The 19263-nt window shown below is 48.9% G+C and overlaps 1 protein-coding gene and 1 long non-coding RNA gene across 2 annotated transcripts in view; both read left to right on the forward strand.

Annotated features, from left to right (window-relative positions):
* Positions 1 to 5756: 5756 nt before the first annotated feature.
* On the forward strand, positions 5757 to 7624 carry LOC133360404 (uncharacterized). The gene is made up of 3 exons (XR_009757249.1): positions 5757 to 6017; positions 6572 to 6683; positions 7606 to 7624. It is a non-coding gene; the product is annotated as an uncharacterized LOC133360404 (long non-coding RNA).
* A 4082-nt stretch (positions 7625 to 11706) lies between these two features.
* The window catches only part of LOC133360315 (uncharacterized), a 106327-nt gene continuing 98770 nt past the window's right edge, over positions 11707 to 19263 (forward strand). Inside the window, exons 1-5 of the mRNA XM_061578961.1 lie at positions 11707 to 11850; positions 12239 to 12378; positions 13313 to 13478; positions 14893 to 15056; positions 15418 to 15640. Of these exons, the coding sequence (XP_061434945.1) occupies positions 11707 to 11850; positions 12239 to 12378; positions 13313 to 13478; positions 14893 to 15056; positions 15418 to 15640 (837 nt within the window). The remainder of the gene's footprint in view (positions 11851 to 12238; positions 12379 to 13312; positions 13479 to 14892; positions 15057 to 15417; positions 15641 to 19263) is intronic.

Raw genomic sequence — 19263 nt, forward strand, 5'->3', positions numbered from 1 at the left:
GGCGTACCCGGCGCCGGACGGGTGACGCCGCCGTCTCGTCGGTCGTTGTGCCCTCGGTTGCCGAATTATATGGTCGTCTCGTCCGCACCCGCGTGCCGAGTTGATCGGAATCGTGCGGCCGATCGTGCCGGCTGGGACGCGCCGGGAATTTGCTGCCACATCTCCTCGGGGACGCCGGGTTTGTGACCCCCCCCCCACGAGGGTGTGGAGGGTGGACAGCACAAGTAGGTTTCTGACCCGTCTCTCTTCAGCGGGGTTTTCATGTATTCCGATTTCTTGGAATAAAGGTTCAAAATGGATTTGGTCGGATACACGCCTGGATTTTTTTAGCATAGGGTTTGCGAATTTTCTCTTAACAATTAAATTAATGGCGGCATCATTATTATCAGTATTCTACCATATTGCCTTGTAGCAGTTGGGCGTTGCATTACAACTCCTGAGTTAGGTTTAAATGTGCCGGGCGGCGCTTAACTTGTTTGACAGCAAGTAGTAAAGAAAATTCCACATTGTTATGGCAGGAACCATTTCCACACAGTTGTTCCTGTCTGGATATTTCACCTTAAAATTCCCGGAGACTGGAAATCTAAACCAATTCGCTTGCCGAGATTAATTCCCACTCCACGGCAAGACCCTAATTTACCACCCTGTAAATTGGAGCATCATTTGCATTGCACCCATGCAGCGTCTACCTCACAGCGGCCTGTAACCAAGCCTGCGTGTGGGGCTCGTACCACTCGTAAACGGAAGCCATCCGAACAACGAAGGTTTTTGCGATTGTGCCCGTGCATTTTAACTTTTTTTTAACCTGACCGCAAGAAAATGTAACCTCACCCTCAAGTAAATTTCGACCGGTCGCACCCTCAAGATCGAATGAATCCTGTCCATGTGCCTTGCAGTTTTGCTCAACGCGGACATCGCACGACGGTTTTGCCAAAACCTCTGTGGGCATGAGGCCAAGTGGCGAGTAGCGGTGGTTTTATTTATCATTATTTTCGGTCGTGCTCCCGGAGATCTGCAAAACCCGAGTCGGCGGCGCGCTGGGCAGTAACTAGGCAGGAAGGTCGCCCTCTTCCTTCAGGACATAAAACGACTTACCGTGCGTCGTGAAACGTGACCGACAATCACACGAGATGTAGCGGTTGGTTTTTTATTTTTATTATTTGCGTTGCTAGTGTCCTTCGCTGGTATAGCGGCCTAATTAATTTAACATCCTTTTCAAGCGCGGGCGGTGGGGGGGGGAGACAGCCATTCACAGCGGTTATACTCGGCCACGAATGTCAAATATTATAACGTACCGCGTGTGCCTGTGTTAAGGTTTTTTGGTTTCGCGAACGATGTATTGCCGTTCTCCCCTGACGGATTCGGAAGCATTTACAATTGCTCATGTGACCTGAACGTTTGCGAAGTTTGGCAGGTTTCGTGAGCGGATTCGTGGCTATGGCGGGTCGGTTTATTTATTTCGACTGGAATTTAAACAGCGCATTACTTGCCAAAACAAAATGTGTTTATGAATGGCATTCACAAGTTGTGCGAGCCAGACACGATCAAGCTCCGAGTCTCCACATTGGATGTATCGATAAAAATGTGATATTTATTCGAATGTTATTAAGTTTTTAAATTTGAAAACATACATACCTGTCAACCTCTTATCAGTACCTACCTTATTACAGACCAATTCAGACCTTATTGGTCACCCCGTGCCCCTTAAAAATCTCAACGTTCATCCTACAAAGCCCGTATTGAAATGGCTGTACGCTGTATGGACCTGAAAACTCTATTTTCCCTATACAAGAATACGGGGTAAACCTTTTGGTTCTAGATGTGAAGCTTTCGTGACTGCAAGGATTCATATTCTTAGGTTTTTTCGGTAAAGTCACGTAGGTAAAAATTTAAAATAAAAAACCGTCACAGCACGATAGCTGTATCACTTGATACAGCTATCGTGCTGTGACGGTTCCACCTGAAGACGGAAGCTTGTGTTGCATCCGAAACGTCGTGATTTTTATTTTATTTTACTTTTATTAATTTGAATTTTTTACCTACGTGACTTTTACCGAAAAAACCTAAGAATATATAAAACCTTTTGGGTTGACGAGTATGAACATGTTAAATAGAAAGATATCCGTCTTCTACATTGACAATCATAAAAAATATGTATTTAGACACGTGGCAAATAAGATGTAGGAGAGCGATATTGTTTTTTTTTTTAATCGGCAATTCTCTGAGTTTGGGAAACTTCGTCAACATTTATGCCCTGCCCCGACGTGTCTCTCGATCCGGCAGCAGAATGTCAAGTGACATGTACCGGCACCAAGGCCACGTGCTCATTTGCGTCGCCCGTCCAAACAACAACAACTTTCGATTTAAAGCTTTCGTGCCTGCAGGGATTCATCTTCTTGGTTCTTTCGTTAAAGTCACGTAGAAGAGAAATAATAAAATAATAAAAATAAACATAATAAAATAATTCTCATGACGTTTCGGCCACAACGCAAGCAGCCGTCCCTCAGGTGAAGAACAGGTCTGTCGGAAAGACAGCGTCTGAATGAAGGAATTCAATCGTTTTGTCTGTTTTTAACATATATAAAACAACATTAATATATATTCGTAAATAGTTATTTCGCGATCTGGATAGAGAGCGGTGTGTGTGGTCAAACAAAACCGCTCAGCTCAACAAAGCTAACAATTTCTCCATGGGGAGCACAGTCAGTCAGTGTTAGTCGCTCGTCGGCTAGGGAGGGGGGGGGGGGTCCTCGGGACTTTGTTCTGAGTTGGCAAAGTTTCGAGTTCGCCGAGTGGCCGAGGCGAGCCTTGCCGTGGGGACGGGCACCGTGCAATCGTGGCCGAGGCGTCGGGCAAGACAACCATCGCCTCCGAAGAGGGGGGAGAGAGCGAGAGGGAGAGAGAGAGAGGGAGGAGAGCAGAGCGTGAAATCTTTTGTGAAATCTTTCATTTAAAAAGTGTGGGAGGCATAAAGCAAAGCATTGAAAAAAAAACAAAAAAAAACTAAATGATGAACGAAGCAAAGTGCCGATTACACCGAGTATCTTCTTGTTTCCTCTGAACGTAAAACAAAGTGGGAGAGAGAGGGGGAGAGAGGGAGAGGATTTTGACGTTTTATTACCGTCGAAATCCTCACGCCAACTTTGACCGCCGCGTGGGAAATAACGCCACGGGTCACCGGCCAAGTCACCAACAGCTCGGCGGTCATCGTATTACCACCACCACCAGCAGCACCAGCACCACCACCAGCACCACCACCAGCAGCACCAGCACCAACACCAGCACCACCACCAGCACCACCAGCAGCACCACCACCAGCACCACCATCAGCAGCACCACCAGCAGCACCACCATCAACACCACTTACAAACACCAGCACCACCACCAGCACCACCATCAGCACCTCCGAGGGCACCTCCGAGGGCAGCTCAATGGGGAACGAGAACGGCTCCGCGGTGGACGACCTCCACTCGGTGGAGATCCACTTGTGGTACAAGAAGTTCATGCGAGAGTGCCCCTCGGGCCAGCTGACGCTGCACGAGTTCAAGCAGTTCTTCGGCATCAGCAGCGTCACGGCGGAGGGCAACGCTACATCGAGCAGATGTTCAGGACCTTCGACATGAACAAGGTGGGAGGGGGGGGCGAGAGGGGGGTGGAGGGGGAGATGGGGGGATGGGGATGATGGAGGGGGGAGGGGGAAAAGTGGAGGGGGCGTGAAGGGGTGGGGGGTGGAGGAGGGGAGATGGGGGGTGGAGAGGGAGTAGAGGGGTTGATGGGGGGAGGCGAGTGGGGGGTGGAGGGGGAGTGGTGGAGGGGAGATGGGGGGGATGGGGGTGGTGGTGGAGGGGGCGATGGAGGGGAGATGGGGGGGTGGAGGGGGGGGAGGGGGTGGAGGGGGGCTGGTGGGGGAGTAGGTGGAGGGGGAAATGGGATGATGGAGGGGGAGAAGTGGAGGGGGCGATGGGGGGTGAAGGGGTGGGGGGGTGGGGGATGAGGTGGAGGGGAGGGGGGGGACGCTACGGGGTGGTTCTCGCCATTCGCAATGCGGTGACCGGTCACGTGACGATCGTGGGGGGCAGCCAAGTGGGGGGGGGGGGGGGAGCTGCCTTGCCCCCCCACCCCTCCCCTCCCCCGGTGGCCAAAGCTACGAGTTGGGAGGGGAGGAGGGGGCCTTGACAACCAACATCAGATATCATTAATCAGAATATTTATTTAAACTGCGGGAGGAATCCGATGAGCTACAAAGCTCTTTTATGCACAGATGTCCAGTAAGGGGCACGGGCTAAGAACGTTACAACAACAACAATGACAAAACAAGTATAACCGTAAAAAACAACGTTTTTCACTATAAATCCTTTATATGCGTGGCGGCTAGAGTCCTCTCATCCTCTGGCTTGAGATGGCTGCCACCTATGGGTCAGATGATTGTCTGCAGTATAAGCAATTGGTAATTAAATATAATATTTTTGTCCTAAAAAGTATAAAATTTTGGAATTTTTTTCACGACCATTAATTGTCACGCACAACGAGTCTGTGTGGAAAATGTCAGCTCGATTGGATCACGGAAAGTGGGTTAAAAAACGACCGAAAGATTTGCACGGTCCTAAGCAAGCAAGTGAACTTAATATAAAGGATTTTAAAAAACACGATAGGTGTACAAAGTACAAGACGGATAAACAAATCACCCAGACACAGACACAAATACTACATATTCTTAGCTTTTTTCGGTAAAGTCACGTAGGTAAAAAATTTCAATTTAATAAAAGTAAAATAAAAATAAAATAAAAATCACGACGTTTGGGAGGCAACACAAGCTTCCGTCTTCAGGTGGAACCGTCACAGCACGATAGCTGTATCACTTTTATTAATTTAAAATTTTTACCTACGTGACTTTACCGAAAAAACCTAAGAATATGAATCCTTGCAGTCACGAAAGCTTCAAATCTACAAATACAACACTCAACCATGCCCCATCCTACCAGGCAAAGCCCCACTGAGGCTGTGAACTTGTTTTTTAGAAGCGACCTGGCGACCACAAATGATAGCCGCTCAACAAAGTGGCCCCGTCATTCGGACACTTTATAGCAGCAAAATCATCTACAGCGTAAAAAGAACAACTTTCTTAGAACGCCGTTTAAATAAAGTAAAAAAAAATATTAAAATTTTTAAATTATTTCATTGACCTTAATTTGAAGCTTTCGTGACTGCAGGAATCCATACTCTTTGGTTCTTTCGGTAAAGTCACGTAGGTAGAAAAATAAAATAAATCACGACGTCACTCAGGAAATGAGCCTTGACCTCGGAGGACTTAGAAGAAGGCGATTTGAAGATCTCAGGGACCTCGTTGGAGTGTAAACATGGATCCATTCCTGCAAATATTGTGGGGTTAACCCACTGAGATTTGGTCAGCAGCAGGGTCTTTTCATCCACTTGATACTTGACTGGTAGCCAGTGTAAACACAAGAAAGCAGGTGTGTGATGTGCTCGCGTAATGGTGTGTGCGTACGGACTCTAGCAGCAGCATTCTGAAGAAGCTGTCGTCTACCCAGAACCTTACTTGGAATCCTGAACACGAATACATGCATCAATTCAGTGAAATGTTACAATTTTACCTTGATATTCGATATTATTTCATATTTTGGTAAATATAATGCCTCTAGTGACTGCACAGATCACATGAAACCATTCTAAAACATACAATAATGATCGCACAAATGATGTTGTACATATACCATTAGCGTTAGAATTCGTTTCATTCTATTCAATACATCGTTACTTGCTCAGGGAATGCAGCCGAACAGTTAAATGTCATATAATCACGGTGTTTCTTGTAGAAAAGCCGCACAGACCCATTCTGCTTGAAGGAAGTGCTGGAGGAGTTGCCACTGCGCGCTCTGAAGGATGCACTTGAGAGTATCGGCAAGATACTCACTGAGAGCCTGCTGCGTTGCCCCGCTGAGCAATGGAACCCTGACCCACCGCAACACGACGACATGGAGACAGAAGCCACGGGATCGGTACTATACATCTAAATTCTGTCCTTTTACTCTTTCATGGTACATTTTAACGTGATTCATCGAATGCCTATCAACCAAATATCTCAGTATGATTGTAAACAGAAAATTACACCCATTGGTGGTCTGGCTGAGATCATTAAGGCTTCTTATACTTGCAAGCCTTATTTTATCTTGGACCTGAACCAAGAATCTCAGCTTTGCTGGCTCATTGTTTTGTCAATTTTACTGCATCAGCCCATGAGCTACCAGACAATTAAAAATTCTGTATTCGTCTGATTTACCTGTATTAATATACCCAAAACATTTAATTAAATTATAGTTGCTTGTCATATATTCTGAGTACTGTAGATAAAAACACGTTTTAAAGAGTATGAATGATTGTGGTAAGCATGCAAAGACATGAAAAAATTTCAACTGGTTTTATACACGTTCACTAAAAATACTGTGATATATTAACTCTGACAATGGATGGCACTTGTTATTTGATTGTTGATGTTAGGAGTTGTGTGGTTAAAATGTGACACCTGCTCCCATCATTATGTGTTTGCATCCAGGAGTCAACTGTAGCTGTTGTGACGGCTGTAGCCACAGTGCTATCTGTGGCTGTGAAAACTGTCAGTGCGGAGGTGATAGAAGACATTTTGGAGTCGGCTATCATTCTACATGGTAAAGAGGCAGGGTGACGTCTATGAATAATTGATACAAATTGATAAATTATTGACTATATCTGTTTCCACGACTTCTCAGTTTTTTTATAATTGGAAAGAGTAAAAGTTCGTGAGTATGTATAGTAGGAGAACGAGAACAAAAAGTTAATAAGTATCTGCTGAAAATCTCATTCAAGATACATAAAGTAGTTATTTGCCACATTTCTCTGACTTGGATAATTTATAACAGTTCACTGTTTAGAGCTGCATATCCCAATGAACAATATTGCAGTATGTTCATCTCATAAATATCTGCAAAATAAAATACTTCTTGATGTTGCACTGGGAAATGTTATGCATGCGCACTGGATGATATATTGATTTCAAGTACTGTATAGGGTAGATTACCAAAATATTGGCAATAGTTTATTTAATAATTGAGCCTACAAATTATTGTTATGCTGAATATACAGAGTGGCCCATAGGTCAAGACTGAATGGGTTATCTTATTTTAACAATTTTCAAACTGACTTCCATTAACATGAATGTACACATGAATTCTCTGTAGAAGTTATTTTTGGACTTTTTTTAGATTCACGTGTAATCTTTGACCATTCCTAAATTACGTTTTGTCTAAATTCATTCAGGGTTCTTGGTCGAATTTTGTAAACAACGGGATTGTGGTGAACCCACAGGAAGAATACAAATATATATATGAATAATGATAATAGATAAATATTAACTTAAAGAATAAACTGTTTAAATGTTTTAATGCCAGTGCTAAAATAAATGAAATAACCCTATTTGTCCAGACTTTTTTGTCACCCTGTATAAAAAATGCCTTCCAGGTGGTTACATCAGGCAACAATACAAGATATATATGTTCCTGTGGTGATAATTAGTTCCAATCTACTCTACCGTTTTTCTCACCCTGTTGACAGCCCTGTTGCCACTTTTCACCGATGCTCACCCTAACCTAAGAAACACGGTCATAAACCTGTGCGAGTCTTGGTGGGAGAGAGACCTACCTGGGAAAGAGGAGCTTGGAAAGAATATGATCCTCACAATTCTGCGGTGCAATTTAATACAGCAGAGCAAAGCCTTGGTATGTAGCAATGCCTTAAATTGCAATTTATAATTTGTTGTTTTTCATGACAGTGACTTTCATTCTTGTGAATTTTTTTTACTGCAATCAGTGTGTTTCTAAAGATTATTACCTGCGCTGGTTAGGCATTGCCTCACCAACACTTATTTTACCTGGAATAGCACCTTCTACAAACAGAATGAGGGTACCCCTATGGGCTCCCCCTTGTCACCAGTTATAGCCAACATGTTCATGGAAAAGTTTGAATCAGACGCCATCCAGACATCCACCCTGCGTCCTTCCTTGTGGAAGAGGTATGTGGACGACACTTTCGTCATCTGGCCACATGGCCTCCCAGCATTGAACCACTTCTTGGACCACATCAATTCTAGACACCCATCCATCAGATTCACCATGGAAGTGGAGAAAGACGGTAAACTACCATTCTTGGATATTCTGTTTGAGAGGAGGCCTGACGGATCCTTGGGACATTCTGTCTACAGGAAAGCCACCCACACAGATTCCTACTTGAAACCGGATTCCCACCACCACCCATCTCAAAAGAATTCTCTCATCAAAACGCTATACCACAGAGCCCATGGCATTTCTGACCAACACCACCTGGCCGGTGAATTAAGACATGTACATCGGGCCCTCAGGATGAACGGATACTCTGATCGCACTATCCGCCAAGCTGTTTCTCATAATCAACGATTTTTGGGTTTAGATCGCGTTTATTTATAAATGTGTCGTAACCCTCCACCACCCGACATGGCCAATCAGTAAAAAATGTGTCACGTTGACAAAGACAAATAGTTCACTGCTTTAGCCCACCGGTGTGTTGAAGCAACAACATTCACAATTTGAGTACGACGTTTCGCTGGTAATTACAACCAGCATCATCGGGCAATTCGCCAGAATGGTGAGGCTCTCCTGTGTCTCCCGTTCTTATATAGAGCAGCAGCAGGATGACGTCATCATTAACTCATTAACTCATCAGGTGCAAAGATTCAAGGGGGGAGTGATTGTAATTATATACTAGATTAGTAATCAGGCTATTGTTACGATGCGAGTTGTAGATTAGTAATCATTTGGAATGTGTTTTATTGTGATTATGCTACATTAGTAATCAGTTAGTGGTTGTTTCCCTTATAAGTAATTGTAATGTATCTTATTTAATAATACGCTTCCAGGCCGCACTAAGCCTGTAGCTGTCTGAGCGATTAAAGTTATTTCTGTTTCTCTCAATTTCAATCGATTCTCTAATTAGTCTTTGCCAGTAGTAACTAGTTTTACACAACACTTCCACGTTGTCAAAATCAATTGAGTGTCCCTGTTGGCATGCATGTTCTGCTACTGCCGACAGTTGTGTTTGTGATAGTTTAATATTTCTCTGGTGTTCTTTTAGTCTTACACTAACGTTACGCCCTGTCTGTCCAATATAGCATCTGCCACATACACAATTAATCCGATATACACCTTCTGTTGATAATTTAGGTAATTCGTCTTTAGTGCACGTTACTAGTTGTTGAATTTTGTGTACTGTACCAAATCTTACTGTAATGAGAGAGATTAAACATGTTAAATAAGCACTAAGACAGAATGGCTACAATAATGCTCAAATTAACAGAGCACTAAAAGCCAAATCACGATCGCAAAGCAACACTGCTGAAAGCGATCAGATTATTAAAACAATAAAAATACCATTTATCTCAGGAGTAACTGATAAATTAGCCCGTGTTTTGCAAAAGCAAAACATTACAGTAAGATTTGGTACAGTACACAAAATTCAACAACTAGTAACGTGCACTAAAGACGAATTACCTAAATTATCAACAGAAGGTGTATATCGGATTAATTGTGTATGTGGCAGATGCTATATTGGACAGACAGGGCGTAACGTTAGTGTAAGACTAAAAGAACACCAGAGAAATATTAAACTATCACAAACACAACTGTCGGCAGTAGCAGAACATGCATGCCAACAGGGACACTCAATTGATTTTGACAACGTGGAAGTGTTGTGTAAAACTAGTTACTACTGGCAAAGACTAATTAGAGAATCGATTGAAATTGAGAGAAACAGAAATAACTTTAATCGCTCAGACAGCTACAGGCTTAGTGCGGCCTGGAAGCGTATTATTAAATAAGATACATTACAATTACTTATAAGGGAAACAACCACTAACTGATTACTAATGTAGCATAATCACAATAAAACACATTCCAAATGATTACTAATCTACAACTCGCATCGTAACAATAGCCTGATTACTAATCTAGTATATAATTACAATCACTCCCCCCTTGAATCTTTGCACCTGATGAGTTAATGAGTTAATGATGACGTCATCCTGCTGCTGCTCTATATAAGAACGGGAGACACAGGAGAGCCTCACCATTCTGGCGAATTGCCCGATGATGCTGGTTGTAATTACCAGCGAAACGTCGTACTCAAATTGTGAATGTTGTTGCTTCAACACACCGGTGGGCTAAAGCAGTGAACTATTTGTCTTTGTCAACGTGATACATTTTTTACTGATTGGCCGTGTCGGGTGGTGGAGGGTTACGACACATTTATAAATAAACGCGATCTAAACCCAAAAATCGTTGATTATGCTTGTGTGTGTGTCTGCCTGTGTGTGTGTCTGCCTGTGTGTGTGTCTGCTTGTGTGTCTGCCTGTGTGGTGTGTGTGTGCCTGTGTGTGTCTGCTTGTGTGTGTGTCTGCCTGTGTGTGTCTGCTTGTGTGTGTGTCTGTGTAAGTGTGTCTGCGTGTGTGTGTCTGCTTGTGTGTGTCTGCCTGTGTGTGTGTGTGTGTGTGCGTCTGCTTGTGTGTGTGTGTCTGCCTGTGTGTGTGTCTGCCTGTGTGTGTGTCTACCTGTGTGTCTGCCTGTGTGTGCCTGTGTGTGTCTGCTTGTGTGTGTCTGTGTGTGTGTCTGCTTGTGTGTGTCTGTGTGTGTGTCTGCCTGTGTGTCTGCCTGTGTGTGTGTGTCTGCTTGTGTGTGTCTGCGTGTGTGTGTCTGCTTGCGTGTGTGTGTCTGCTTGTGTGTGTGTGTCTGCTTGTATGTGTGTGGTCTGCGTGTGTGTGTCTGCTTGTGTGTGTGTGTCTGTGTGTGTGTGTCTGCCTGTGTGTGTCTGCCTGTGTGTGTCTGCCTGTGTGTGTCTGCTTGCCTGTGTGTGTCTGTGTGAGTGTGTCTGCGTGTGTGTGTCTGCTTGTGTGTCTCTGTGTGTGTGTCTGCCTGTGTGTCTGCTTGTGTGTGTCTGCCTGTGTGTGTCTGCTTGTGTGTGTGTCTGTGTGTGTGTCTGCCTGTGTGTGTCTGCTTGTGTGTGTGTGTCTGCTTGTGTGTGTGTGTCTCTGTGTGTGTCTGTGTGTGCGCCTCTTTGTGTGTGTCTGCCTGTGTGTCTGTGTGTGTCTGCCTGTGTGTGTCTGCTTGTGTGTGTGTCTGCTTGTATGTGCGCCTCTGCTTGTGTGTGTGTCTGCCTGTGTGTGTCTGCTTGTGTGTGTGTCTGCGTGAGTGTGTCTGTGTGTGTGTCTGCCTGTGTGTATCTGCTTGTGTGTGTGTGTCTGCCTGTGTGTGTCTGCTTGTGTGTGTGTCTGTGTGTGTGTGTCTGCCTGTGTGTGTCTGCGTGTGTGTGTCTGCCTGTGTGTGTCTGCTTGTGTGTGTGTCTGTGTGAGTGTGTCTGCCTGTGTGTGTCTGCTTGTGTGTGTGTCTGTGTGAGTGTGTCTGCCTGTGTGTGTCTGCTTGTGTGTGTGTGTGTGCGCCTATGTGTGTGTCTGCTTGTATGTCTGCTTGTGTGTGTATGCTTGTGTGTGTCTGTGTGTGTGTGTCTGCATGTGTGTGCGCCTCTGTGTGTGTCTCTGCGTGTGTGTGTCTGCTTGTGTGTGTGTGTCTGTGTGTGTGTGTCTGCGTGTGTGTCCGTGTGTGTGTCTGCTTGTGTGCAGTCTCGGCTCGGGTCATGATTCCCGTCGGAGCCCTGACCTCCTCCTTCTCATTGGAGGGTCACCCGGACCTCAAGATCCTTCAGCCCTGGTGGGACGTGTTGTGCGACATGCTCTCTGTGCCCATGTTCATGATCGGCATCTTTGCCGGGATGCTGCAGGTGCTTTGTTCCAACGCACCAGTCCCCACGCACATTCATCAATGTCGCCACCTTGCTATGGATAACATCGCTGAGATGTTGACGACCTCGCCTGGTACGCAGGAGGTCATAGGTTCCATCCCTACCCTTCTGCATATTTGGACTTCGCGTGTGTCTCATCATCACGGTGGCCGGGAGATGTTAACTATCTCGCCTGGTACAGAGGGGGTCGTGGCTTCCAACTCGACGTGCGAGCTCACTCATAGCGCTGGCTAGAGAGCACATCTTGGGTCTATATGGGTTATCTCCCCCCGTACACCGGGAATCTCGCAAAGTGAACCTGAGTTAAGGAGACCACACGGCGTCACGTCATGGTCACGTGGTACCCACTTGCCCCACCTCCGCCCAGAACATGAACGAGCGCATTCTGTGCGTGCCGGTGCCGAGAGGCTTCGACGTGGATCTGAAGGAGTGGAACGAGACCGTCCTGAGGACGCTCGTGGCCAACCCCAGGGCTCACACGGTGAGATTCCCCCTCGGGCCGGCTCGGCACCACCGGCAATTGCCCGAGGATAGTGTAATGTATAGTGTAGTGTAGTGTATAGTGTAGTGTATAGTGTAGTGTATAGTGTAGTGTATAGTGTAATGTATAGTGTAGTGTAATTTATAGTGTAGTGTATAGTGTAGTGTATATTGTAATGTACATTATAGTGTAATGTATAGTGTAGTGTATAGTGTAATGTATAGTGTAGTGTATAGTGTAGTGTATAGTGTAATGTACATTATAGTGTAATGTATAGTGTAGTGTATAGTGTATATATTGTAATGTACATTATAGTGTAATGTATAGTGTAGTGTATAGTGTAATGTATAGTGTAATGTATAGTGTAGTGTATAGTGTATAGTGTAGTGTATAGTGTAATGTACATTATAGTGTAATGTATAGTGTAGTGTATAGTGTAGTGTATATTGTAATGTACATTATAGTGTAATGTATAGTGTAGTGTATAGTGTAGTGTATATTGTAATGTACATTATAGTGTAATGTATAGTGTAGTGATAGTGTAGTGTATATTGTAATGTACATTATAGTGTAATGTATAGTGTAGTGTATATTGTAATGTACATTATAGTGTAGTGTATAGTGTAGTGTAGAGTGTAATATCCTAGTACAGCACACCGGTGTGTTGAAGAGCAAAGCCACAACGTTGACGATCTTGAGTACGGTGCTGTTCCGCCAGTACTACAACCGGCATCATCAGGCCAAAGCCACATTTGAGCCAGCTCTGTCACCGCAAGGGAGGGGCATGCGACATCACCGCCACGCCAGTTCATTTTGCCCTTCCCACACTCGCCCAGGTTGGCTTCGACCAGTACCAGTACCGGTTGATCAACTAGTTCTGCTACGACAACGCGGTGCTGTGGATCAGCAAGTACTTCCCGCATCTCGTGGTGCTGCACACACTCATCCTGACGGCACCAGGAACTTCTGGTTCAGGTTCCCGGAGACGAGCTCCAAGATCGAGCACTTTGTGTGCGTGCTGGGTAAGTGCATGGACTCGCAGTGGACCACGCACGCCGTGCACGAAGCCGCACTGGACGGGTTGGCGTCAGCGGCGGCGCTGCAGCCGCCAGCGCCGCCCGCCACAGTGGGAGCTGCAGGTTAGAAGGGGGCTGACTACGAAGAGACGGCCCACGCCTCCTTCCTGCCTTAGTCATCCCTTGCCCCTTAAGTAACAAACTAAAAAGTTCCCCCTTTTGGGGGAGACCCTGCGTGGGTTTGGGGTAGAGGTTGCAAACGGGTTTTGATCCTTACCCGTACCCGTACCCGGCCGCACCAGGGTCGCAAATGGGTACCCGTACCCGGCGGGGACGGGTACCCGTTCCCTACCCGTACCCTACCCGAAATGAGTGACAAACGGTTATCATCAGTGACTCACGGCCTACCCGTACCCGTACCCGGCCGCACCAGGGTCGCAAACGGCTACCCGGCTACCCGTACCCGACCGGGTACGGGTAGCCGGGTATCGGGTAGGGTACGGGTATCGGGTACCCGGTTGCGACCTCTGTTTGGGACAGCGAGCCCGTTCACGCATCTTGCTATCCCTCTGCTTTTCATAACCAGTTTGGCTTACGGTTGGCGGTGTGTGGGGAGCGGTGGTGAAGCGGTTAGCGCTACGCTGCGCTATGAACCCGGCGACCCAGGTTCGATTTCCGCTCACGGCCAACACCAGCGACGATTATCTGAAACACGTTCCTTCGGAGTGGGCAGGTAGTAACTTGGTTGGACAGCGCATTCGTGCACGACAGACAAACAATCCCTGGTGGGCAGTGTGGAACCTGTTTCTACCTGTACCAGTTCTGGGCCTCCTCTAGGTCTTCTCAGCCTCAAATGAGTACCTGGTGCGGTGTGTAAACATCGCCACTGGGGAGACAAAGGCGGCCAGGCGTGGTACTGGCCACCACCCCCCTCGTGTACCGTTCCAGCACTTGCCCCTATAGTCTGTTAAGGCTATACGGGGGATCTTGTTGTGCGTGTGTATGTGCGTCACGATGTGGGTGTCTGAGTCTGTATGGGTCTCTGGGTCTCTGTGGGTCTCTGCGGGTCTGTGGGTCTCTATGGGTCTCTACGGGTCTCTGTGAGTCCTGATGGGTCTCTGCGGGTCTCTATGAGTCACTATGGGTCTCTGTGGGTCTTCGTGGATCTCTGTGGGTCTGTGGGTCTCAGAATGTCAATGGGTCTCTGCAGGTCTCTGTGAGTCTCTATGGGTTTCTGTGAGTCTCTAAGGGTTTCTGTGAGACTCTTATGTATCTTTGTGGTTCTCTGTAGGTGTCTACGGGTCTCTACGGTTCTCTGTGAGTCTCTGTGAGTCTCTATGGGTCTCTGTGTGTCTCTATGGGTCTCTATGGGGTCTATGTGGGTCTCTACATTTCTCTGTGAGTCTCTGTGAGTCTCGATGGGTCTCTGTGGGTCTCTGTGCGTGTCTGTGGGTCTCTATGGGTCTCTGTGCGTCTGTGCGTCATGACGCGTCGCCAAATGTCCACGCAATCCCACGCGCGCAGCGACCCGAGATCCGACGAACTCCCCGCCGTGGAGAAGCTGCCTTCGGAGTCTCCGCCGCCGCCGGCACCGCCGCGGCCCTCCGTCCGATTCGTCGACCCCCGGCGACGGCCGCCACGCCCCCCGACCGGCCCCCCCCGGAGCAGAACGAGGGCCGGCGGACGCCGTCGGATGGTCGTGATGTGGATGGCCTACGCCACCACGATGTGCGGTCTACGCGCTCACCTGTGCCCACATCTTCTACTGGGTGGTGACCGGCAGGTGAGATGGGGGGGAGGGCGGCGGGGCTGCCGCGGAGCGGTGGCGTGGCACCGGATCGCCGTGCGGCAGCCTTCTGGCTTTGGTCTGCGGGCTTTTCGGCGATCGTGGAGATGCGGTTAGCGCGGGCGGCGACACCGCTACGTGTATCGTAACGTTTTACCGGTGGCTTCGTGGGAGATCTTCCGCGTTGGGACGAGGGTCGACGGCGCGGGCGCTGAGTTCTCTGTGCTGGGGGGGGGGGGGTGGGGGGGGCGCTGACACGGCAGGCTCAAGGAGTACAGCTTCGCGGAGGCGCGCCAGGAGACGGGGGTGGAGGACATTCCGGACGTGCGCAACGACTTTGCCTTCCTCCTGCACCTGGTGGACAAGTACGACCCCTGCTACGCGTGCAAGTTCTCTGTCTTCCTGTCCGAGGTGAGGAGAAGCCGCTCGCAGAGCGCCGCACGTTCGACGGAGCCGACCGCGCCGATCGGACAAGGACAACAAACTGTGGGTCTCTGTGTGGTGAGCGTGGTGCTGGCCACCCACCCCCTCGTGTGCCGCCCTTCTGGCCTGCATAGAGGTGCTCGCTAACGGCACTTGCCCCAACAGTCCGTCGAGGCTATACGGGGGATGTTGAGTCTTTGGGTCTCTGTCTGAGTCTATGGGCCGTGTTAGTCTATGTGCAAGTTATGTACTGACTAATTATAAGGGGGCCGTATCGGTGGTGAATGTCAAAGTCTGAGCGAGACCTCAAGCCGCATCATCTCTACATAACAAAAGGCTCAGTCCTTTTACACGCACCTTTACATCATCCGCACCTAGTTTACACAACAAAGGCTCATTCCTAACAGCGTGCTTCAGCCGCACCGAACCTCACAAAAACAATATCCAGGGCCTACCTTGGCTCCTCCCACCTTCAACCAGTATATATACAAATACTGTGTCTTGGAATTTCTCTCACCTGATACAGCTGTCGTGGCTGTGACGGTTCCACCTGAAGACGGAAGCTTGTGTTGCCTCCAAAACGTCGTGATTTTTATTTTATTTTAATTTTACTTTTATTAATTTAATTTTTTACCTACGTGACTTTACCGAAAAAACCTAAGAATATTGAGACCTCAAGCTCCGGGAACCTGCTTGAAGATTCTGGAAGGGGGCGTGGGCCACACCGGGGTGTATACAGTGATACCTCGGTTCACGAACGCTTCGGTTCACGAACAACTCGGTTCACGACCAGAAAATTTCATAAAAATATGCTTCGGTTCACGAACTCCGCTTCGGTTCACGAACAGGAGCCGCGCCCATTTTTATGCTAATTCCAGGCTGTCACATGGTCGTGATTTATTGTAACGGGAGCGAGCAATGCAAAATCAGCCGAGGGAGTACCCGCCTCCTCCTCCTCGGGGGCGCGACACGTGGTGCGCCCGCCTATTCTGCCCTTCACGCGCAGGCTACACCGCGCGCGCACGCACGCGCGGACGCACGCACGCGCGCGCACACACGCGCGCGCGGACGCACGCACGCGCACCGCCATGCACCGCGCGCACCCCGGAATGAGCGGAGAGGCACACATGCGCCAGCTGTGACAGTCATCCCTCTTCACCTAAAATAAAAAAACCCCGAGCGATGGAGAGAGGAAACCCCTGAAGGAGATCCCCCTGATGTCCTTATGGAGGGGACTCTCCCTCCAACAATAACCGCCTCCCACCCGCCTCCCACCTGCCTTCCTCCATGCCAGAGGTCATCTCAAGCAAGGTTAGTGTTCTCTCTTTATACATTACTATACTGTACAGTACTACAGTAATGTGTATTGTCATTTGTTTCATATTTTTGTGCTTCAAAAACCAAAAAAAAGGTCAGAACGGATTAACCGAATTTACATTGAACCCTATGGGAAAATGTGCCTCGGTTCACGACCAATTCGGTTCACGACCAGAGTCATTTCACGAATTAAGTTCGTGAACCGAGGTATCACTGTATAAGGGGGACCGAACCAGAGAAGGTTCGCTGCTGTTGCGGGTCTTGGGTCCTGGCTGCGTCGCCGCTCGCCGTCATCTCTCTTCGTCGTGGCCGATCTCCTGCAGGGCGCTCACCGTCGCTGTCGCTGCGCTAGTCAAATAACCGTGCAGTTGGACGCCGACGATGGGGTTGTGTAGAAGGGTAGGCTATGTGTAGCTACGTGGAGACGTTGATATTTCTGCATCGTCCAGTGTGAGAATAAATAAGAAGGCCTCTACACGATGTGTCTCGGAAGTCGCTCACTACATGCGTATAACGTCTTTACCGTCATGGGCCCTCGCTGCTGAAACAAATCAAATCCATCCGCGCTTGGCTGCTGGTGCTGTTCCTGCTGCTGCTGTTGCTGCTGCTGCTGCTGCTGCTCCAGGTGAGTGAAAATAAGCTGAGGCAGGTGAACGTGGACCAAGCGTGGACCCTGTCGCATCTGACGGGGCTGCTGGCGATCAATGCGCAGGGCGAAAGCGAGCTGCATCTCTCCAAGCTGGCAGCGGTGCCAGTGGACACATACCAGCTCACTCAGATACAGGTGCCCGTGGACACAGCCACTCACCCACCCATCCACCCACCAACTCACACAGCCACTCACCCACCTACTCACTCACCCTCATACCCACTGACCCACACACCCACTCACCCACCAGTGGACACATACCGGCTCACTCAGATACAGGTGCCCGTGGACACAGCCACTCACCCACCCATCCACCCACAACTCACACAGCCACTCACCCACCTACTCACTCACCCTCATACCCACTGACCCACACACCCACTCACCCACCAGTGGAAACATACTGGCTCACTCAGATACAGGTGCCCGTGGACACAGCCACTCACCCACCCATCCACCCACCAACTCACACAGCCACTCACCCACCTACTCACTCACCATCATACCCACTGACCCACACACCCACTCACCCACCAGTGGACACATACCGTCACTCAGATACAGGTGCCCGTGGACACAGCCACTCACCCACCCATCCACCCACCAACTCACACAGCCACTCACCCACCTACTCACTCACCCTCATACCCACTGACCCACACACCCACTTACCCACCAACTCACCCGCACACCCACTCACCCACCAATTCACCCACCCACTCACCCAGACACCCACTTACCCACCAACTCACCCGCACACCCACCCACCCACTCGCGCACACACCACTCCTCACCCTGACCACCCACTCACTCACCAACCCACCCACCACCCCCATGCACCCACCAACTCACACCCCACCACACCACCACCCCCACTGACCCACACACCCACTCCCCACCAACTCACTCACCCCACCCCCAACTCCACACCCACTCACCCACCAACTCACTCACCCACTGACCCACACACCCACTCACCCACCAACTCACTCACCCACTGACCCACACACCCACTCACCCACCAACTCACTCACCCTCATACCCACTGACCCACACACCCACTCCCCCAACTCACTCACCCACTGACCCACACACCCACTCCCACCAACTCACTCACCCTCATACCCACTGACCCACACACCCACTCACCCACCAACTCACTCACCCACTGACCCACACACCCACCAACTCACTCACCCTCATACCCACTGACCCACACACCCCTCACCCACCAACTCACTCACCACTGACCCACACACCCACTCACCCCCACTCACTCACCCACTGACCCACACACCCACTCACCCACCAACTCACTCATACCCACTGACCCACACACCCACTCACCCACCAACTCACTCACCCACTGACCCACACACCCACTCACCCACCAACTCACTCACCCTCATACCCACTGACCCACACACCCACTCACCCCAACTCACTCACCCACTGACCCACACACCCAACCCACTCACTCACCCTCATACCCACTGACCACACACCCACTCACCCACCAACTCACTCATCCACTGACCCACACACCCACTCACACCACCAACTCACTCACCCACTGACCCACACCCCACTCACCCACCAACTCACTCTCATACCACTGACCCACACACCCACTCGCCCACCAACTCACTCACCCACTGACCCACACACCCACTCACCCACCAACTCACTCACCCTCATACCCTGACCCACACACCCACTC

Source organism: Lethenteron reissneri, chromosome 68 (assembly GCF_015708825.2).
Source record: "Lethenteron reissneri isolate LAM-NWPU_2019-01 chromosome 68, ASM1570882v1, whole genome shotgun sequence".
NCBI classification, from domain to species: Eukaryota; Metazoa; Chordata; class Hyperoartia; order Petromyzontiformes; family Petromyzontidae; genus Lethenteron; species Lethenteron reissneri.